The following is a 23,124-nucleotide window of genomic DNA, read 5'->3' on the forward strand; positions in this document are numbered from 1 at the left end:
AATGGTTTTGGTGGAACTGGAAAGGTGCTCAGGCCACCCCTGCTGTGGTTGGCTTTATGCAACAAAACTACCGGCCTGACTTCACCTATGGGGACTTCGCCAAAGACTTCACGGCTGAGTTCTTTGAGGCTGACCAGTGGGCCAAGATGTTTGAGGGATCTGGAGCAAAGTAAGTACTTATCATTGTTATTTGTCCTAAGTTTTTCTCCTGTGTAAAGTGACAGAGTAATAATCTATCTCTCCCTCCCTCCTTCTATTTCTCCCCCTCATTCACTCTCTCTCCCTCCCTCCCTCCCTCCCTCCCTCACTCCCCCCTCCCTCCCCCCTCTCTCTCTCTCCCTCGCTCCCTCTCCCTCCCTCCCTCCCTCTCCCTCCCTCCCTCCCTCCCTCCCTCTCTCTCTCTCTCTCTCTCTCTCTCTCTCTCCCTCCCTCCCTCCCTCCCTCTCTCTCTCTATCTATCTCTCTTATGCTAATGCATCTTGAAATGTCATTGATTGCTGTCCAGACATGTTAATTAATTAAATTATGTAATGTTTACTGTGGTTAACTCAACTTTTATTTCTTCTAGTTATTGAGTTATCCCTCAATGGGCGAGGGTTGGATGAAAAAAAGCATTTTTTTTGCATTGCTTATTGAAGTTATTCTGTCACCCTTGAAAAATAATGTTCTATCTCCTCAATTATAATTTATACTATAGCTCTCGATCTCTCTGTCTGTCTCTCTCTCTCTCTCTCTCTCTCTCTCTCTCTCTCTCTCTCTCTCTCTCTCTCTCTCTCTCTCTCTCTCTCCCTCCCCCCCCCCCCCCCCCTTCACAAGCCCCCACAAGCACACGCAGTGACATGACAAACTCATGCTAGGGTGTGCTCCATTATCTTGACAAGCCTTGCAGAGCAAATTCACCCAAACAAGTTTTAGGCCTAAAAAAAAAATAGGTGTGGTTACGGTAACCCGACCTACCCTATTTTTAGGGGCCGATCCTATAACTTTTTATTACATTTGTCAAAACAAAAACAAAAACAAAAAAAAACGAGTGCAAAAAACGCAATGAAAGCGAAAGCGCCCGAGTCGCACACTTATTTCCCTGTCAAGTAGGTTTAATTTGTACACATTAGAAAAAAAGGTTTAAAAAAAAAGTGATTACCTACCTACCCTATTTTTTTGGCTATGTAACCACACCTATTTTTTTGGGGCCTTACCCAAAGATCAGGTGGAAAGGCCAAAGTTGGCGTACTTCTTGGGTTTTCCACGAGATCTTTAATACTAATAATAGCCTTGTCTCTTGCTAATTACTAAAATCAGACTCATGCAGAGGGTAGACAAAGGAAAGATCTATGCAATTGTAAATCCACCTCAGATAGCTGAAAGCCCGTGATACAGATAAGTGTTTGGAGAGTAAACAGAGAGTAGATTATAGTGATGTAAGCATCCCCACTCTTTATTATTTGTCACTGTATTTTGTTACACACATGTACACACACACACACACACACACACACACACACACACACACACACACACACACACACACACACGTACACACACACACATACACACATGTACACACACAGTGAAACACACAGAAACCAGCTTTATCTAGACTAAATTGTTAAGACTGTGTGGCATTGAATGATTGATGTCATACAATTCTGCATGCAATAAGCTGATCAGAACAGTTCTTTTCCTGTGCATTATAATATAAATTTGAACCTTCTCTGGAGTAATCCACTGTTTTTCATGCATCCCCTGGACATATAATTTTTTTTTATGTTTTGATTTATACTGATCTGCTAATGCTATACATGTATACATACATGTGCATTCCTAAGAAAATAACAAGAATAAGAATGAGTTATACTGTACATTGTATAAGGCAAAACAAAAAAAATAGGTGTGGTTAAGGTAACATTGCCAAAAAAAATAGGGTAGGAAGGTAGGCAATCCCTTTTTTTTTTTTTTAGCTTTTTTTTCTGTGTACAAATTAAACCTACTTGACAGGGAAATAAGTGTGCCACTCGAGCGCTTTCGCTTTCATTGCGTTTTCTGCACTCGGTTTTTTTGTTTTTTTGTTTTTTGTTGTTGTTGTTGTTGACAAATGTAATAAAAAGTTATAGGGTTGGCCCCTAAAAATAGGGTAGGTCGGGTTACCGTAACCACACCTATTTTTTTTTTAGGCCTAATGCTCTTGTATGATGGTAATTGATATCACTTGCCTTAATGTTCCATCAGGTATGTGGTGTTTGTGAGCAAGCACCACGAGGGCTACACCAACTGGCCGTCCAAATACTCCTTCAACTGGAACTCCATGGACGTCGGTCCTAACAGGGACATTGTTGGTAAGCTTGCAGGGAATAACTTAATTGTTACAGTGGAACCCCTTCTTTAAAACCTGCACAAAAAATCTGAAAAAATTAGGTATTGAAAGGGTGAAGTCTTAAAATGGAGGCAAATTTATTATTTACAGAGGTAATGAACAGAAAAAGGGGGAGGGGGGTTCCACTGTACTTTTTTAAGAATGCATACATTTGAAACCCTCGTTGAGGTTTACAAACAAAATGTTTACAGTCAATGAGTCATTGCACTTCTTCTTCTTCTGCGTTCGTGGGCTGAAACTCCCACGTACACTCGTGTTTTTTGCACGAGTGGAATTTTACGTGTATTCATGACCGTTTTCACCCCGCCATTAAGGCAGCCATACGCCGCTTTCGGAGGAAGCATGCTGGATATTTTCGTGTGAACTATAACCCACCGAACTCTGACATGGATTACAGGATCTTTTCCGTGCGCACTTGGTCTTGTGCTTGCGTGTACACACGAAGGGGGATAAGCCACTAGCAGGTCTGCACATAAGTTGACCTGGGAGATCGGAAAAATCTCCACACTTAACCCACCAGGCGGCCGCGACCGGGATTCGAACCCTCGACCTTCCGATTAAGAGGCCGACGTCTTACCACCCCGCCACAGCGCCCGTCCAGTCATTGCACTTAGACTTGGAGAGTTCTTGTCTGGATTTAGAAATGTATACATTATAATTCTGCATATTTTATAGATTAACCATTTTTCAGGTGAACTAGCTGGCGCAGTGAAGAATCATACAAAGCTGAGGTTTGGACTATACCACTCTCTGTTTGAGTGGTTCAACCCCCTCTACCTGCAGGACAAGGCCAATAACTACACAACACAGGACTTTGTCTTTGTGAGTTACTTTTCGGTCTCTTTTTGCTTATTTTGGAAGACTGTTCTTTTCTAAATTAGCTGTCTTGGTCTTGATACTTACTTTTAATTCCATAATAAAGTTGCAAATCTTTTTTTTTTTATTCTATTGCCATTGTAGATTTCTTGTAAAATTGCTCGCTCTTTACGTAGGGCACTTAGGATGTTCCTGTTTGGTGAGCGTTCAAATGGAAGGGTGTTTGTACTGTGTGTAAAAGCCTGACAGTATCTGTGATGGTTTACGGGAGGCTTACTGTGCCTTTAAGTTCCTCATTATAGGGTGAAGACCAGAAGCAACAAACAAAACAAAAAGACAAAAAACGAAAACAGATTGTTGCTAATACTCTGTGTTACCCTGGTAAAAGAAAGATTTGTCTTGTCTTTCTATCTCTCCCTAACTCTGACCATTGTCTCTCTCTCTCTCTCTCTCTCTCTCTCTCTCTCTCTCTCTCTCTCTCTCTCTCTCTCTCTCTCTCTCTCTCTCTCTCTCTCTCTCTCTCTCTCTCTCTCTCAGTCTCTCATTCACTGGAATAGTTTCGTGCTGAATAACATTTTTTTCTTTTTTCTGTTTCAAACACTAACAGAAGAAGACACTGCCCGAGTTGTACGAGATCGTGAACAAGTACGAGCCAGAGGTGATCTGGTCTGACGGTGACTGGGACGCGCCAGATGTCTACTGGAACTCCACCGTTTTCCTGGCATGGCTCTATAACCAGAGGTGGGTTGACGCTGTGTGCAGCTCAGATCCATCTTTCAAACTACTGGATACTAGCTGTCCCCTGATTGTCACATGTGATTCCCAACTGCCATCCCCAAGTCTGCCTCTTGTGCCACTATAAAAACCCGAGCTGTTCAGCGAGGTATCACTAACTTCAGTCACCATGCTTTCATTTTCATAGCTTATCGTCCCATCGGATGGAAATTCAGGTCGTTTCCTTCCAGTGAAAAGCTAGCAGCAACAGAGTCCCGCTACCCAGATGTGAGCGTGTTTTAGATGTTATCAGCCACCTGCACTAATGGCAGAATGACTGAGGTCTTTTACATTTCACAGTGGTGACACAGGGGGGAAACATGTATACCGTCTCTAAGTCTGCACATAATGTTGACTCGTGTCCGTCCCGGCCCAGATTTGAACCCGTGACCCCAGGATCACAAGTCAATGAGTGCACTGTGCACAAGAGAATCTTTCACTGTGGCTTGTTTTGGAGAGAAGTGACACTGACAGGTTTAGGGTGTGCAGTCAGACTGGGCACTTGTCAACGTCACAGGCTTTTTGTAGGGCGTGTAGTGGGAGTTTTTTTTGTTGTTGAATGAAACAGATATATTATTTGGTTTTTTGGAATGAAAATTTAAAAAACGATCAAATTTATTTTATAAATTATTGTATTTTGATAACAAAAATGACCATAGGAAAGTTTAAGTATGGGAAGAAGTTAGACTTACGTATTTTATTGGAATTAGAGTTAAACATTAGACAGAAGTTTATGTTTTGTAAAATATAAAGTTGATTATGTTATACAGAAAAAGACCAAGGAAGAAGGATGCTCCCCGCCCTAAAAGAAGAAAAAAAAAATCGGGCAAAAAATATGGGTTGAAGCATCCTGCATGCAACTGAGGTAAAAAAAAAGAAAGGTAGTGGGAGCCTTAGGTAGAAGGGTTGTAAGACACACACATGCACAGGGGACAGAATCAAGGGTAGTCAAAGATAGAACTGCGGAGCTGAATTGTGTCCCTTTAAGTACACTTAAAGATACCTCCCTTCCCATGTTATGATGTAAACTGTCTTGCAAATTCATTATGTGTTCAGATGTGCCCACGCTTTTCCCAAAATGTACTTCTGTGTTTTCTAGGCTTTTTCAATGTTACTGCACAGTTCATAAATATCACAATGCTGCCTTCATTCTGTTTGAGTGGAAAAATAGAACCTTTTTGAGGATTTGGTGAGAGTGCCGGGAAAATGAAAATATAATTTATCCTACATACGTGAGAGAGACACCCGTGAGATAATTATTGTTCAAATCACACTTGTGTGTATCATGTAAATGAGGTCATGTCAAGCAAGTCTGGCAGGGACCTGTTTTTCCACTGCTCATGATGCCAAAGTCACCGAGACAAACGTCATTATAGAGAAAAAATTTGCGCTCGCTAATTACCCTCGATGAATTTTTTGAACTAACACGTCACGCCACACTTTCAGAGTGACGTTTCTTTGCTTTGACGTAATAGATTGCACGCGGCTTTAGAAGATATCGAGGTTCCAAAACAAGCGTCTTCAATTTAGCTGCCCCGAATGCAGGACATTTTTAGTGAAATACTCGTAAGTACAGTATGTAGGATAAACAGAATACTACATGGCTTGCTGTTTCGTACCAGATTTACACTCGTTGCTTTTTCAAATAGTGAACAGCTCGCTTTCGCTCGCAGTTCAATATTTTAAAAAACAACTCGTGTAAATATGGTACGACACAGCAAGCCATGTAGTATTCTCTATATATATATATTAGATCTAAGGATATCTTTAAGCATGGTAGATTGAATCTTCCAAGAGTGTTGTAAGACTAACACAAATGTATGCCTTGGATGAACCTGTAAATGGCTCCCTTTTCGATCAGAAAAGGGACTGTCTGCCTGTGTATGTGTCTGTCAGTTTTGTGTCATGGTGTGACTTTGTCTGTGTCTCTGCATTTACATGTCAATGTGGTTCATAAAAAGTGAACAGTTTTGTGTGTCAACTAGTACAAAGGTTAGACGTGATATCTTATACAGGGTGACCCAAAAAAAAGAGTACCCAAACAAAACGTCATAAATTGAACAAAAATAAAGCAATCTTCATAAAATTTATTTACACACACAGGTAGCCTCTGCATGATTTGCACAGAAAATTTTAGCGTTCTAGCTTGTCTTTCAGGAAAGTTATGCTCATTCTACAGAACATGCTCCAAATGGCCTCCGCGCCGATTCAGGCAAACTTGAACTCGCCGCGCAAAGTTATCAATCACCCGCACACACTCCTGTTGCGAGATTCCGCGAATGGTTGTTGTGATGGCTCTCTTGACTTCTGTGATTGTCTGTGGGTTGTTCCTGTAGACGTTGTCTTTCAGGAACCCCCAAAGATAGAAATCTGGGGGATTTAAATCCGGGGGAGGCCATTTGGAGCATGTTCTGTAGAATGAGCATAACTTTCCTGAAAGACAAGCTAGAACGCTAACATTTTCTGTTGAAATCATGCAGAGGCTACTTGTGTGTGTAAATACATTTTATGAAGATTGCTTTATTATTGTTCAATTTATGACGTTTTGTTTGGGTACTCTTTTTTTTGGGTCACCCTGTAAAATGACTTTGCGCGTTAAGACTATTTTCTGAGTCTTTCTGTTCATAACCTCTGTAAATTGACCCCCAATTTAAGACCCCCCTCCATTTTAAGACCCCCCTCCATTTTAAGACCTACATTTTAAAATTTCTTAGATCTTTGGGGGTCTTGAAAGGGGCGGTTCCACTGTACTTTAAAAAACAAATCAATATTTAAAAATGTATGTTGTTTATCTAACAGTCCAGTGAGGGATACTGTGGTGACCAACGACCGCTGGGGGAAAGGAATCGCCTGTCATCATGGAGGTTTCTTCACCTGCACTGACCGCTATAATCCTGGTCAGTTGGCTCAGTGTGTGTGAGTGTGTGTATGTGTGTGAGAGAGAGTGTTTGTGTGATTGTGTGTGTGTGTGTGTGTGCGACAAAGAGTTTGTGTGTGTGTGTGTGTGTGTGTGTGTGTGAGAGAGAGAGAGCTAATTGTCTGTGTGTGTGTATGTGTGTGTGCATGTATGTTTGTCCTTTGTATGCGTGTAACTGTAAGTCTCGGAGTGTGTGTGTCTGTGTGCTTATGCCTCCACTTGTAGATATGCAGTCAAGTTTATGTGTGTGTTCAGGTGAGTACAGTATCAGTATACATTGCTTGCATTGATAATCCATTGATAATCCAAATGGTTTCCTTTCCTCAACAGGCAAGAAGCAGAACAGAAAGTTTGAGAACGCCATGACGATCGATAAGTACTCCTGGGGTTTTCGTCGCAACGCTCGTTTGGAGGATTTCCTGTCCATGGATGAGCTGATTCACACCTTTATCATCACAGTCAGGTGAGATAATACTGGAGGTGTTCCTCAGTTCATCACTACAATGGAACCCCCTTTTAAGACTTCTTTTAAGATCTGATTTTCTCTGATGGTTGAAGGTCCCACTGTAGTTCTAGCAATCTTTCAATTATCAGTGACCAAAAATGGTTAGATTGAACAAATTGAGGGTGAAAGGAGATTTGTTTGTGTCAGACTAGACATGTGTGCTTTTTTATGTTCGTAAAACATGTTTTAAATATTTCATTCCTGACAGTGTGATAGAAATAATGGCACACAGAAAAGCTAAGCCTTTCCATGAGGCAAAAAGTAAAGAAAGTTGAGATAACTTTCAAAGAAAACATTCATCTTTCCTTAGCGACCCTCTGTCTTATAATAACACACACTTTTAGCCAGTCCCTTGGGTGTTCGTAATAGACAGGTTTAACTGTATTTACACCGCTGTGTGTTCTGTCCCGTTGTGGAGGCAACATATACTGATGAACAACCCATTTTAGCCAGTCCCTTGGGTGGTTTTTACATACAGGTTTACCTGTACTGACACCACTGTGTTTTGTGTCAAGCTGTGGAGGCAACATGCTGATGAATGTGGGTCCCACAAAGTACGGAATCATCACGCCCGTCTACCAGGAGAGGCTTGCCGGCATGGGACAGTGGCTAGCGGTCACTGGGGAGGGCATCTACTCGAGCCAGCCCTGGACATACCAGAACGACACCCTCAACCCTGATGTCTGGTGAGTGGGGGGAAGGCATAGCTTCGGGATTGGGGGGGGGGGGGGGGTTGGGTCAGTGGCTAACGGTCAACTCAACAGGGAGGGCATCTAATCCAGCCATCCCTGGACATACCAGGATGACACCATCAACCCTGATGTCTGGTGAGTGGGAGAGAGAGTGTGGGTTGGGGGAGGGGGGGGGGGGGAGGGGAGTCGGTGTAGGGCAATGGCTACAGATCAACGGGGAGGGCATCTACTCCAGCCATCCCTGAACATACCAGAATGACACTCAACCCTAATGTCTGGTGAGTGGGAGACAGAGTGTGGGGGGGAGGAGGGGGGGGTTGGGAGGAGGGAGGTTGGGAGGAGGGGTAGGGCAATGGCTACAGATCAACGGGGAGGCCATCTACTCCAGCCAGCCTTGGACATACTGGAATGACACTCTTAACCCTAATGTCTGGTGAATTGAATTGGAAAGGAGGGAGAAAAAAAGGAAAGAGAGGAGAGAGTGTGTGTGTCAGTGACCGAGAGTGAACAGCGAGGGCATCTATTCCAGTTGTCTCTGGACCTGCCAGAAATGTGATACCCTAATGTCTATTGTCTGGTGATTGAAATAGAGTGTGTGTGTGTCCACCGGTGGCCTTTATAAAGGTCTGTGGTCAAAGAAGACTTGAGTGAGCTATATATATATGAGCCTTTGCCAAAAGGTGCCATTTTGGACCCATGTATTTTTGGAAAGCAAGTGTAATTAACTGGATTACCCCAACATGTTTACATGTATTGTGCTTTGAAAAAGGGAGTTTGATGAATGCTTTTTTTAATGTTTTGAAGCCTGTTGTTGTTGTGAATGTTAAATAAAAAATAAAATGTTTCAAACATACACCAGAAACGGCCCCGAAAAATTTTGGACATTTTGGTGTCCTCGGGAAATTTTCGATTTTTCATGGTCTGCATCACTTTATCGGTTTTAATCAGCGTATTTCATACAGTCTAAGCATGCAACTCTTAGTAGAATGTGCAACAATCGTAATTAGAACCAGAATTTACCGAAAACCTCGCCCAGTAAATACCCGGTTATTTTCGAAGGCCTCATGTCCGCAGACCAACTTGTTTACAGATTCGATTTTCGCCGGTCTTGGTGCTTTGAATGGCCGCCATTTTGGATGAAAACGATAGTTTCGTGTTCGAGGAAATAAAAGCAGTGTGTTGCATTTGAGTCAGAATTTGCGAAGTTATTGTATCTAGCAGCTAAAAAGAATCGATGGAGTTTAATGTCCGAAAGTAACGTTTGACACATTTTGTTATTTTTGCAATTTTCACAAAGAAGTTTCGCGAGTATTTTATACAAAAGCGTGGAAACCACTAGCTTTGCTTCTTTGGCGTTTCCGGTCACCGATTCGATTGAAATCATGGAGACGACGAGCCGTAAAGTTGAGAAAATATTGTACTGTCTGTTCAGGGTAAGGTGTAGATCTATACGTAACGTTTGACACTTTGTAGATCTAATGTTTGACACTTGCCCATAATTCTTCTCCCGACGAATTGAATTAGCTTATATTATCCCATGACCTGCCTCTTTATCTCTGTTAGCTGAGGAGGTGATTATTCTGAATATTCCATCACAACCATATGGATATCCTATGGATATCCCATCACAACCGAGTTTCGATCTCAACTGTCATTGGTCATTGTCTTTGATTTCAGAGTACAATTGAATAATTTATGGAGGTCATCTGCATATTCAGAGTTTACAGATGGACTACTTTTTACAATTAGTCAAGTTTTGACTAAATGTTTTAACGTATAGGGGGGAATCGAGACGAGGGTCGTGGTGTGTGCGTGTGTGTGTGTGTGTGTGTGTGTGTGTGTGTAGAGCGATTCAGACTAAACTACTGGACCGATCTTTATGAAATTTGACTTGATAGTTCCTGGGTATGATATCCCCAGACTTTTTTTCTTCATTTTTTCTTATAAATGTCTTTGATGACGTCATATCCGGCTTTTCGTGAAAGTTGAGGCGGCACTGTCACGCTCTCATTTTTCAACCAAATTGGTTGAAATTTTGGTCAAGTAATATTCGACGAAGCCCGGACTTCGGTATTGCATTTCAGCGTGGTGGCTTAAAAATTAATTTATGACTTTGGTCATTAAAACTCTGAAAATTGTAAAAAAAAAAAAAGTTTTTATAAAACGATACACATTTACGTTCATCTTATTCTCCATTATTTTCTGATTCCAAAAACATATAAATATGTTATATTTGGATTAAAAACAAGCTCAGAAAATTAAAAATATAAAAATTATTATCAAAATTAAATTTTCGAAATCAATTTAAAAACACTTTCATCTTATTCCTTGTCGGTTCCTGAAGAGAGAGAGAGAGAGAGAGAGAGAGAGAGAAAGAAAGAAAGAAAGAAAGAGAGAGAGCGAGAGAGAGAGAGGGAGAGAGAGAGAGAAAGAAAGAAAGAAAGAAAGAAAGAGAGAGAGAGAGAGAGAAGAGAGAGAGAGAGAGAGAGAGAGAGAGAGAGAGAGAGAGAGAGAGAGAGAGAATGAGAGAGAGAGAGAGTTTGTTTGTTTGTTTGTTTGCTTAACGCCCAGCCGACCACGAAGGGCGGCCACACACACACACACACACACACACACACACACACACACACACACACACACACACACACACACACACACACACACACACACACACACACACACAAAACCCGACCGACTGAATATGTAAGTGATCCACGTGTGAAAACCAAAACATAACAGCGCGATGACAGCCAACATTTCTATCCCCGACTGACAAACAGTAACACTGCATGCAAACTGACTTGGGTCAACGATCAAACCAGCACGGCCCGAACTGAATTTGTTGCGCTGCCATTATCGTGCGCAATTCTGGTAAAAATATAAACCCGGTATGCCGAATTGAGTATAACGAAAGTCGATGTCATATACATGATACACAAGGATATTTTAAAATGACTTTCAAAATGTAAAAGCAGATAGCAGACCTTTTTATAAGCAATTTGAATGACTGAATGTCTACATACAAGTCGAATGACGCCGTCCATTATGCTGACAAATGGGAACTAGCTATGCGCATGAATTCATTGACATGAATTTCGACTGCGGAGGCTTTTGGCAAGCTGAAAACAGGCACGGGCAGGTTTTAGTGGAAAAAGTAAGTGTTTTTAATGAAAACGTCGGAGTAATGGGATAAATAGCTTACACACTCCGAGTTCTGATTGTCTTGCATATTGTGTAACCTATATACAACTGCTTGCTACTTTTGGAGGCAAATTTGATTGAAGAAAAATTCGATCCTCTGTTTTTGTTAATATCCGTGTTACGATTCAGGAGGATACGTTCATATCCGTGCAACGATTTAGGAGGAGACATTTATGTCCTTGTAAATATTGTAGCCAAAGCTGAAAAAATGCTTTTGGGTTAGCAGGGGGAAGGAATATTTTCATGAGATTGTTTTAACACCACCCCCCCTCCCCAACATAAAAAAAAATCAAAGTTTTTTTTTTTAAATTTGGATTTTGCTAGGATTTTACGTACAACTAATTAAAAAAATTCGATTTGATTGAGAACCTTGTTCCAGATGTACATAGACATTAGGTTAAAACTGTATTCTAAATGTCTGTTTGAATATTGTAGTTATTTTTGACATTTTCATTGATTTCATGTCCACTGACTCCATGTAACACGTGACAGGTAGAACGCAGATTTGACCTGTTTTGAACATGATGTTACTTTTTTTGTGGTGCTTTGATGTTCCATAATTACCTAATCTTCAAAATATGAATGTATCCTAAAGGTCTATTTAATATCACAGTTGTCATTTATAACATTTTGAATAATTTCATGTCCACTCACACAGTGTAACATGTGACACGTAGAATGCTGTTATGACTTGCTTTTAACATGTTTTGCTATTGTTTCTGTTTTCATATTCCATAAATAACCTAATCTTTAGATTGTAAATGAAAAGTTAGTGTATGTATAACATTCTGGTTGTTATTTCAAATATTATGAATATTTTCATGTCCATCAATATTTTTGTAACACGTGACACCTACAACAACATGTTTAACTAGTTTGAGCAAACTGTAACAACTTTTAGGGATATTTTTAACATGTGTCAGTGTTTCTGTTGAAGTGTTATATTTTATTTTAGGGTTTATACTTCTTGTGGTTACTTAGCAGAAAGTATCAGTTTTGACTTTTATGATGTTTGAGCGTTTTGCGACATTACGTGACACTGCATTCAAGATTTGGCTCCAAATGTACTTTTAAAGACTGATAATGCTTCTGCGGGGTCTGTTCACTAGAAATAAATCATTACCAGTTGTATGAAATGATATTAATGGCTTCTGTAGTCAGTTTTGTTGCACATGTGCCTTTTCTCAAATTTGGCGTTTTATGACATATTATCAAACCGTACACATTTCCCAAATGCACAAACCATTCTTTTATTACACAAATGTGTTCATCAAAGACTAATGTATCACTTAAAACACCAAAACAAATCAACTGAAAAGGTTTAGTTTGTCACAAATGTCCAAGCACCCCCCCAGCACCTTTTGGCAAAGCCTCATATATATATATTCATTTCTGGACCTACCGGAATAATACCCTTCATTGACTGTGACATTTAGTGAGTGATAGTATAGTGAGTGATAGTATAGTGAGTGATAGTATAGTGAGTGATAGTATAGTGAGTGATAGTATAGTGAGTGATAGTATAGTGAGTGATAGTATAGTGAGTGATAGTATAGTGAGTGTGTGCATGTTCCAATGTGCTTGTGACTGAATGTGCATGTGCTTGTAAATGTGTTAATTAAATGGATGATCATGGATTTTCTTTCCTGCCTTGTTTCTGTCAGGTTATAGTTTGTGACTCATCATTGATAGTTCAACCAATAATGGTACATGTATGTATATGTGTCTTTATACCGCAAAACGGTGGCTTAGTGGTAAGGCAACCGCCCAGTGACCGGGAGGTCGTGGGTTTGAACCCCGGCCGGGTCATACCTAAGACTTTAAAATTGGCAATCTAGTGGCTGCTCCGCCTGGCGTCTGGCATTATGGGGTTAGTGCTAGGACTGGTTGGTCCGGTGTCAGAATAATGTGACTGGGTGAGACATGAAGCCTGTGCTGCGACTTCTGTCTTGTGTGTGGCGCACGTTAAATGTCAAAGCAGCACCGCCCAGATATCACCCTTCGTGGTGGACGGGGCGTTAAGCAAACAAACAAACAAAAAATGTGTCTTTATGCTGTTAGGTTTTTGAAATTAGTCGTTTCATTCCTTGATTAATGTTTGCGTTGATTTCAGGTACACAATGAAGACAAGTGGCGACTTCAAAGACGTCTACGCCTTTCTCCTCAAATGGCCGAGCAGTGGAACCCTGGACCTTGGGGCTCCCGTCCCGGGCTCCACCACTGTGGTAACGCTGCTGGGCTACTCGGGTTCCTTCAACTTCAAGAGTACAGGAACCCAGGGTATGAGAATCACGCTTCCCACCATCAGTTTCTTGTCCATGCCGTGCCAGTGGGCGTGGGCTTTCAAGCTGACCAGCATAACTAACTAATGGTGATCGCTATGTGTGTGTTCATAGACCTGTTTTGGAATAACTCTGTTTGGGGTTTTAAATGGCTGTGGCAGAGTTGTCTCCATCTGAAGCCGAGGCAAGCAAGCATTGTGGTAGTGAATCTGTTGTTTCAGATTATTACCTTCTCGATTTTAAACATGTGCACATCAGATGTCGTCATTGACTGGAAGAGCGCAATTGTTGGTCAGTGATATTGCGTATTTGCCCCAGCATGCAGGGAGGCAACTCTGCCATAGCCAATGAAAAGTCTTGAGTTATTTCCGAACACCGTCTATTTTCTGTGACACGATTTCTTTGTGTGTGTGTCTCTTGCAAGTTGAATTTGTTGATGATTCTTTTATTTTCATTTGTGTGTGTGTATGACTCCAAAAGCTGAACCGGTTGAGGTATTTCTACTTTTGAGAGTGTGTGTGTTTTTTTGCGATTCTTCAGCTGTTGAAGTGTTCTGTTCTTTTGATATATATATATATACTCAAAGTGCATCTGCGTGTAGGAGTATTGGAGTTTGTTTTCATTGTTGGGAGCAATAAGCATTTAATTCAAGGCATTTTTTGTGCTTGTTCTTGTATACAAAATACAGAATATGTTATTGTCCAGAGTCAGGAATTCATCACGATGATGCAGTTATCCCTTTGCCTTTTGTGACATTGTAAGTTAACTCCCTCCGTCAATTCAAAGTTAAAAGAATCATATGAAAGTAGCTTCAGTGAGTTTTCCAAAATTATTAATACTCAAACATTACAAGAAGCCTGTAGAAACAGAAACAGACATGCACCATATATTGTGTATAGCTGGTGTTAATTTTCGAGGTGTTCCTGTAATTGTATATGGGTTTTTGAGTGGGCGATATTGGACACTCCAAGAGGCATAATTGATTGAAATAAAAAGGTGTTCACGCGAATCATGCACTCTTAAACATACACATGTATAAGTTTTAGTGTGTACATGCATACATATAGTGCTTGCCATGTTAAAAGTAATATCGGATCATGAATTCACAAACCTCAGTGGGCAATAAAATTGTATGTATTTTGTATACAAGTACAAGTACGTTTGCTTTTTCAGTATTGGTATGTTCAGATGTGGGGAAAGTTTGCTTATCATTATATTTTTTATACTATTTTGCATTGCATAATGTGATAATTTATACTCAGAACTCAGTTGTGCTCAGTTTCTCTTTGCAATACTTTTGAGTGTTTTGTGTCAACATGAGTGCCACTACAAAACAAATCTTGCAATGTATGCTCATTAATTCCATCTTTTCTCCACTTTAATTGAAGTAACCCTTGCCACTGCCATTATACTTTACCTTTTGCTGAGCTATCGATCTCAAATAGGACGGAAAAGGTTTATGTTTCACAGAAAAGTGCTTATAATGAAGGTTGTTGGAGGATTCAAATGATGTCAATTTTAATTTTTTAATTTTTTATCGATATATTTATCAAATCAAGGGTGCATATCTCATTTGGCAAGGGAAGGCATAGTATTTTGTTTTGCCTTTTTGTATGAATATATCAGTGCCTAAATAATAACCGAAATCATATGTTTGCCTTCTTTTGGGTATTTTTTTCAAATGAAGACAGTTAAAAAGCTTACATTGCAAACAAAAAAAGTTGACCTTTAAATCATATATATTTAAGTGTTTGGTATATAGGGACTTCAAATGGGTATTTGACAGTAAAAATCATAATCTCTGTGGCATTCCCTGGTCTCGCCAGCGCAGCAGCAATTGTAATCCTGCAGACAACAATTAGGACAATGCTGTCCTTGTCAAATATCAGTGTCTGTAAATTGCATTAAAAAAAAAAATGTGATTGTATAGTTCCTGTAGTAGCAGGTTATATTTTTCCATAATGACACAGAAATGTAGTGTGTAATGTTCCATCACAAAAACAAGCCTCTGTACAGTGATGAATCAAAAACTATTTGGGATGTCAGATGAGTCAGTGTGTTTCAGATTAGTTCTGTACAGTGAAGGTTTGCACGTTTCAGGCTTAAGACGGTTTGAATTTCTGATGATATGAACTTGTGATACTTTACTAGAATAAGGCAGATCGACTGCTCTTTTAGATACAAGCATAAAACAGCAGAAGTCTTCTGTATATGATAACAGAAACGTTGCTTAAATATACATGATGTGTGTGTCAATGATCAAGTCAGCTATTAAGCCATCATAGATGTGTCCATGTTTTTACACATAACAAAATCACCCTTTGTATATAATTATATATATATATATATATATATGTGACCCTCCACCACAAAATGAGTCGCATGTCACCTCGCGCGGTTCTGCGCTAGGTTTAATATAAGTCCGGGGAGTGTCTGCTAACAGCTAGTGTGAGGGTCACCTTAGTCACAGGCTTATAACTCGAAAAGTTTTCGCTCTTTTCTAAAACGGTTTTCACCACTGGATAGAGCATAAAAAACTCTTTAAGAAAATGTAAAATATGAAAATCGTGCAAAGGTGACATGCGACTCATTCCGTGGTGGAGGGTCACATATATACCAAAAATCAACAGCCTGCATGGCTGCTTTTTGTGCAGAGTGAGATTTTATTTTTTGCTGAATTAATTTTGAATGTAAATGACACTGGTGTGGGGAACAAAATTAATTTGACATACAATTCCCACTCTATACACAGAAAGTAGCCAGGCTGCTGAGTTTTGGTGTGTGTTCAAAGGGAGGGATGCTCTCAATTCCCATGCTAAGACCTGGACATATCCGTGGTGGCTAACATGATGGGTTGGATGAGGAAGATTGTACATGCATGCACTATTCATTAGGCCAAAAAGAAAAATATGTCTGTTTTCGGTAACATCGCCGAAAAAAATAGGGTCGGTCGGTCGTTTTTTTATTTATTTTTTTTTAACCTTTTTCTTACGTTTTGTTAACGTCTTTTTACGTGGGTTTTTTTAAAAAATGTTTCCTTAGTTTACTTACAATTATTTAGCACATGTTTTTGACCTAGATATATTGAAACTAAATAAAGTATACTTGACTTCATATTTGTTTTTGTCTTTTTTTGGTGCGAAAAGCGAAAAAAACCTATAAGGTCGGCGCTTAAAAATAGGGTCGGTCGGGTTACCGGAAACAGACATGTTTTTCCTTTTGGCCTTAAATTGTTAATATAAAGTGCTAAACCATGTGTGTTATGAGTATGATGAAGCCCTATTTGCTACTGATTGATATGTTTGCTTTTGTCTTAATCCTAACTCTGATATAAGAAGAAATATAGACATGGTGTGGAGGGTACCTAAATCAAAACATTCCATTGAAGTATATAACAAGCTGTTATAAATAATCAATGATTTTATTTTGTTTCCAAATTCATTGCACCCCCCGCGGGTTAGGGGGAAGAATTTACCCGATGCTCTCCAGCATGTCTTAAGATACGACTAACGGATTCTGTTTCTCCTTTTACCCTTAAGTGTTTCTTGTATAGAATATAGTCAATGTTTGTAAAGATTTTAGTCAAGCAGTAATAAAATGTTAAGTCCTTTGTACTGGAAACTTGCATTCTCCCAGTAAGGTCATATATTGTACTACGTTGCAAGCCCCTGGAGCAATTTTTTGATCAGTGCTTTTGTGAACAAGAAACAATGAACAAGTGGCTCTATCCCATCTCCCCCCTTTCCCCGTCGCGATATAACCTTGAACGGTTGAAAACGACGTTAAACACCAAATAAAGAAATTAAATGCATATAAAGATTGTAATTTGAAAGGTTCCATACTGGCAATGGTTAACATTTGACTGTACATATGATCTGTTGTGTGCAATTCCTTTATTTCAATTGAGGTTCATTATTCTCAATTGCTTTCCAAAGCATTGTGACAAAATATTATGCCGAAGTTTTGAAAAGTTTGTATTTGTCTTAAAATATTCCTTTGGACTTTTTCCTGGAAGAAGAATAAAATCTTGAAATGTATTGGTTCTTCTGCATTCTTTGGTGTGTGTGTGTTGGTGTTAATGTGTGTGTGCTCGCGCGCATGTGTGTGTGTGTTACATGAACATTCTTGTTGGAACCTCTTTTCACACAAAATATGGCAATCACTATTAGTTCAAATTGACATGAATACACAAAAGCTAAGTTTTGCATTATGACGCAATCAAAATAATGATGCAGACAAAAATGCAAATGCTTACGATCTAAAAGCATATATTTTCAAGTAAAGTATTGCGGGTGAACGCCATTTAATGTTTGAAAGATCAATGCGATGTTTATCTCTGTTTCTGCCTCTTACACACGCACCCTCGCATGCTTGCACACACACACACACACACACACACACACACACACACACACACACACACACACACACACACACACACAGAGTGATACTCATTTGATGGTATAAATATTTGTTTGATATTTTAGCCAATCTGATCTAGAACTTAAAGTTGATAACTTTCTCGTGTACATCTTCCCAGGGTTGTGTGCACGTCAATGCACCCAGCTAGGTGGCAACCAAGCGTTCGGTTGGATTGGTTGAAACTGATATTTCATTGAGATCTCCAATCCAATCCAGTGCACGGGTCCAACCTAGAGGAGCATTTGCTCGTGAATACCACCCCAACACACTGTCTGATCACCGTGCATAGCCAAATACGTCACTAGGGCCAACCGTGCTTCTACACTTTACGCAGATAAATATAAATGTTTTCATCTTCATCAGCAAAGCTGTATAACACCTTCTAATCGAGACAAAAAAACAAAACAAAAAAAATTCTCGAGTTCAACTAAAACATTCGCCTCGATACGTGTCAAATTCAGTGTTCACCACGCTCTCCGAAGTGTCCAGGCACTCCATCCAAGGAAGAATGAGTTTCAAGGAAATAAAGAACGCCCAGGGTCCCGGGGGTCTGGGGACAACCCCCCCTCAAGCTGAAGCATCTTGGCCTTGTATATTAATTAACTCCCTCTTGTGACATATAAACTGCGCATGTAAAGAAACACACTTTTGTGTCCCTCTCACCTGGGTTAATTTAAACTATAAAACATGTATTAAACAATGGCGACTGCACGTGAGAGCTTCCCCTCGAGTAGCTTCCCTTGCTTCTCTGTCTTTGTCATTTGTTGGTTTGTGCAGTGCAGTTGTTTTGTCACTTATTCTCCTCTTTATCTGTTCTATCGTCTTTCTTCTTCTTTTTGTGTGTGTGTGTATTTTTGTGTTTTTGTGCCTGAAGAAGACCCTTAGGTCGAAACGTCGCTGTTATTTGTTCCGTGTTCGTCATTTTAACGTGAGTACATTGCTTTTTGGTCTCTTTATAAAACATGTTATTTACAAGCACGTGCATAGGTCACAATTACATGCACTACTGTAGAAAGATTGTTGTTTTTGCTTTCGCGGAAATCCTCGAATTCGCGGAGATTCGGATTGCCTGGTGTCAATCTGGTTATCCTCCGAGAGGACGGAGTTCACAAATGATCCGTGTCTCCCCACATGAAGCGCTCGTCATTGAGCATCTCGGCGAACTTGTCCACGAAGGGCTCGTAGAAGTCGTTGAGCAGGTCCACCGTCTCTGGGACCATGCTGCCGAACTCCTTCTTCAGCTCGTGCTCCTCTCGCTTATCGAACCACTTGTCTGCCACCATGCTCCGCATCAGGGTCTCGTTCAGGGCGGCTGTGTGAAACAATATGAACATAACTTGATTGTCAAAACAGTGGCAACATGCTCATATTGGTCTTCCGGGAACCAGCTAGAAGGCTTTAAAACAATGAACATAACTTGATTGTCAAAACAGTGGCAACATGCTCATATTGGGCTTTGGAACCAGCTAGAAGGCTTTAAAACAATGAACATAACTTGATTGTCAAAACAGTGGCAACATGCTCATATTGGGCTTTGAAACCAGCTAGAAGGCTTTAAAACAATGAACATAACTTGATTGTCAAAACAGTGGCAACATGCTCATATTGGGCTTTGAAACCAGCTAGAAGGCTTTAAAACAATGAACATAACTTGATTGTCAAAACAGTGGCAACATGCTCATATTGGGCTTTGGAACCAGCTAGAAGGCTTTAAAACAATGAACATAACTTGATTGTCAAAACAGTGGCAACATGCTCATATTGGGCTTTGGAACCAGCTAGAAGGCTTTAAAACAATATGAACATAACTTGATTGTCAAAACAGTGGCAACATGCTCATATTGGTCTTCCGGGAACCAGCTAGAAGGCTTTACACATATCCTGTTGAAGACATTTAGCCTACAACATAACTTATCAAAATATGATTGCAGAAATTATCTTGACAACTCAAATAGAAGTTAAATACGTTATAGAATCGTATTACAGGCTCAAGACAAAGTACATATGCGACAATTACAGCGTCTTCTGTTTTTCCCATGGTTTTATAAGTTGTTTTAAAATTCACGTATGTACTATATGTTGCTGTATTTTAATTTTTTTAATTTTTCATCTGTTTTCGGGGGGGGGGGGGGGTAGAGGAACAACAGGCTTTCTATACTCTTGCACTTGAATGAAAACAATGGGTCAATTAGCACTTACGCAATTCTAGAAAGCGAAAGACATCGGTGATGACGTTTGAGGTGTCACGGATGAGGTCACGATATCTGATGACGTGAATCTGTCGCCTTGGAAACACACGCTGCCAGTCCATCAGGAACAGCGAGTATAAGCCGTCCCACAGCCTCACCTAAACAGTACAGAGTAACTGTCATAGACTCATGGAGACAGGTCAATAAGTGGATTGCTGGAAGTTTATTGTTACGTTATTTTGTTAGAATGTATATAATTATTTGATGTTTAGATAGTATGTATTTATTCATAGTTAATATATAAATAAATCCCTGCGCCTTGAATAATTATGTGCGCGATATAAATTGCATAAAATAAAAATAATAAAATAAAAAAATAAATCCCTGCGCTTAGAACTGTACCCACGGAATACGCGCGATATAAGCCTCATATTGATTGATTGATTGATATATATAGCGCGGAGAGCATAGTTTACTGTGGTTCGTGCCATTATAAACTGTCATTATTATTTCGGAAATAACTCTGTAGGTTTGTTATGCGTTGTGGAAGAGTTGCCTTCCCGTTTTGTTTTTTCTTTCTTTAACACGAAAACACTGAGTCAAGGTACACGTGACATTGTAGGTTTGTTTTATTGTAATCATGGAAACAAGAGAAAGCAACTCTTCATATACCCACACACACTTGACAGAGTTATTTCTGAGCATCGTCTATCCTCGCAAGCAGACAAGAATAATGTGTCCTTCAATTACCTTCGCGGTTGACATTCAAGTTCCTCTAATACCTTATTGGCATGTTGGAAGAATGTTACCGGACACTACCAAAGACATAGAAATTAGATTCCTCAATTGTAGAAACTGGGTCTTCGTACACACACACACACACACACACACACACACACACACACACACACACACACACACACACACACACACACGTACACACACATACACACACACACACTCACATACACACACATACATACACACACACACACACACACACACACACACACACACACACACACACACGTACACACACACACACACACACACACACACACACACACACACGTACACACACACACACACACACACACACACACGTACACACACACACACACACTCCCCAAAACATTCCTCACCTTATCCTTGTTGTAGAGCGTGGTGTTGTAGGCACATTCTCTGATTGACCAGCGGTCAAAGCAAGCCTTGTACATGCTGACCGATTCTTTGACCATCCGATGGAAGGCAAACGACGCCGACTTCCGTATACTCATCAACTTCTCTGGCACGCGCGACAGGAACAGGTGATATAACCTGCAGAAAAGTTGTAGGTTATTATAACATGTAATTATTGACGTTTAATTATTAACGTTCAAAAATTCAGAATAAAAAAACAACAAGATTGGTAGGTTATCGGAACGTGTCATTATTGACAAAACAAAACGTTACATTTACAGTACGTCGACCCAGTGGTCTTTTAAGATGTCGGACAGACAAACACTTATGGTACAAATAATGAACGTATCTCAAAATCGTCGATGAATCTCGCATGCAAGATGCTAGTGTAACCGAGTGCCGAAACACTACGATCACCTCGGGAAGCGAAGTGCAATCAAACAGGATTGAAAATGTTAGGGCTAATTTCTTAGTCCTATAAAAACTGTTATGCATAACATACAGACAATCGGAAACCACCAGACCCCATCACAAACAGACTTCTACAATCCACTGGTGTTGACTTTTAAAGGCCAACAACTCGGGTGCAGAGTCTGCTGTGAAAGGAGCGGTAGCCTCCCCTGTCACACTAGCAAGGTATTATGGATCAAACACTCGCTTACCTGTGTTAAGAGTGTTTGTCTTGATCCTACATACGTGAGAGAGACACTCGTGAGATAATAAGGCCAAAAAAAAAATAGGTCTGTTTACGGTAACATAGGGTGACAAAATAGGGTCGGTAGGTCGGCTTTGGTTTTTTTTTTCTCCCCTCTCTATGATGTTTCACAGTTCATTTCTTCTCATCAATCCCTGTTTTTGCCCAACATAACTATAAACAGTACTTTGAGCTTACCTCCCTTCTGTCGTCTGCTGTTTGAGCGCAAACAGCTCTATTTTGGATGCGGTTTTTTTTTTCAGACGATCCAAAAAAAAAGATTAGGGTCGGGCCTAAAAACTAGGGTCGGTCGGGTTACCGTAAACAGACCTATTTTTGTTTTGGCCTAATCGTTCAAATCACACGTGTGTATATCATGTAAATGAGGTAATGTCAAGCAAGTCTGGCAGGGACCTGTGTTTCAACTGCTTATGATGCCAAAGTCACCGAGACAAACGTCATTAATAGAAGAAGAAAAAAATTGCGCTCGCTAATTACCCTCGATGAATTTTTAGAACAAACACGTCACGCCACACTTTCAGAGAGACGTTTCTTTACTTTGACGTAATAGATTGCACGAGGCTTTAGAAGAGATCGAGGTTCCAAAACAAGCGTCTTCAATTTAGCTGCCTCGACTGCAGGACATTTTCAGTAAAATACACGTATAAGTACAGTATGTAGGCTAAACAGAATACTACATGGCTTGCTGTGTCGTACCAGATTTACACTCGTTGCTTTTTCAAATAGTGAACAGCTCGCTTTCGCTCGCAGTTCAATGTTTAAAAAAACAACTCGTGTAAATCTGGTACGACACAGCGAGCCATGTAGTATTCTCTGTGTCTGTTTTCTTCTTCTTCTTCTTCTGCGTTCGTGGGCTGAAACTCTCACGTACACTCGTGTTTTTTGCACGAGTGGAATTTGTACGTGTATGACCGTTTTTTACCCCGCCATTTAGGCAGCCATACGCCGCTTTCGGAGGAAGCATGCTGGGTATTTTCGTGTTTCTATAATCCACCGAACTCTGACATGGATTACAGGATCTTTTTCGTGCGCACTTGGTCTTGTGCTTGCGTGTACACACG

General features: G+C 40.2%; 2 protein-coding genes across 3 annotated transcripts in view; one reads left to right on the top strand and one right to left on the bottom strand.

The window, feature by feature from the left end:
• LOC138965253 (alpha-L-fucosidase-like) overlaps positions 1 to 16,466 on the top strand; it is a 30,908-nt gene extending 14,442 nt beyond the window's left edge. The window contains exons 1-8 of one of the 2 annotated variants that reach the window (XM_070337378.1): positions 1 to 169; positions 2,227 to 2,333; positions 3,063 to 3,193; positions 3,795 to 3,928; positions 6,761 to 6,858; positions 7,209 to 7,341; positions 7,899 to 8,069; positions 13,390 to 16,466. The exon at positions 1 to 169 is cut by the window's left edge and continues 218 nt beyond it. In XM_070337378.1, the coding sequence (XP_070193479.1) occupies positions 1 to 169; positions 2,227 to 2,333; positions 3,063 to 3,193; positions 3,795 to 3,928; positions 6,761 to 6,858; positions 7,209 to 7,341; positions 7,899 to 8,069; positions 13,390 to 13,645 (1,199 nt within the window). In that variant the 3' untranslated portion in view covers positions 13,646 to 16,466. The remainder of the gene's footprint in view (positions 170 to 2,226; positions 2,334 to 3,062; positions 3,194 to 3,794; positions 3,929 to 6,760; positions 6,859 to 7,208; positions 7,342 to 7,898; positions 8,070 to 13,389) is intronic. The other variant, XM_070337379.1, reaches the window with a different exon arrangement.
• A 1,050-nt stretch (positions 16,467 to 17,516) lies between these two features.
• The window catches only part of LOC138965667 (uncharacterized), a 46,831-nt gene continuing 41,223 nt past the window's right edge, over positions 17,517 to 23,124 (bottom strand). The window contains exons 15-17 of the mRNA XM_070337841.1: positions 21,312 to 21,491; positions 20,180 to 20,327; positions 17,517 to 19,292 (exon numbers count right to left, since the gene is read on the bottom strand). Coding sequence (XP_070193942.1) covers positions 19,087 to 19,292; positions 20,180 to 20,327; positions 21,312 to 21,491 — 534 coding nt within the window. The 3' untranslated portion in view covers positions 17,517 to 19,086. The remainder of the gene's footprint in view (positions 19,293 to 20,179; positions 20,328 to 21,311; positions 21,492 to 23,124) is intronic.

The sequence above is a fragment of the Littorina saxatilis genome, linkage group LG4, assembly GCF_037325665.1.
Source record: "Littorina saxatilis isolate snail1 linkage group LG4, US_GU_Lsax_2.0, whole genome shotgun sequence".
NCBI classification, from domain to species: Eukaryota; Metazoa; Mollusca; class Gastropoda; order Littorinimorpha; family Littorinidae; genus Littorina; species Littorina saxatilis.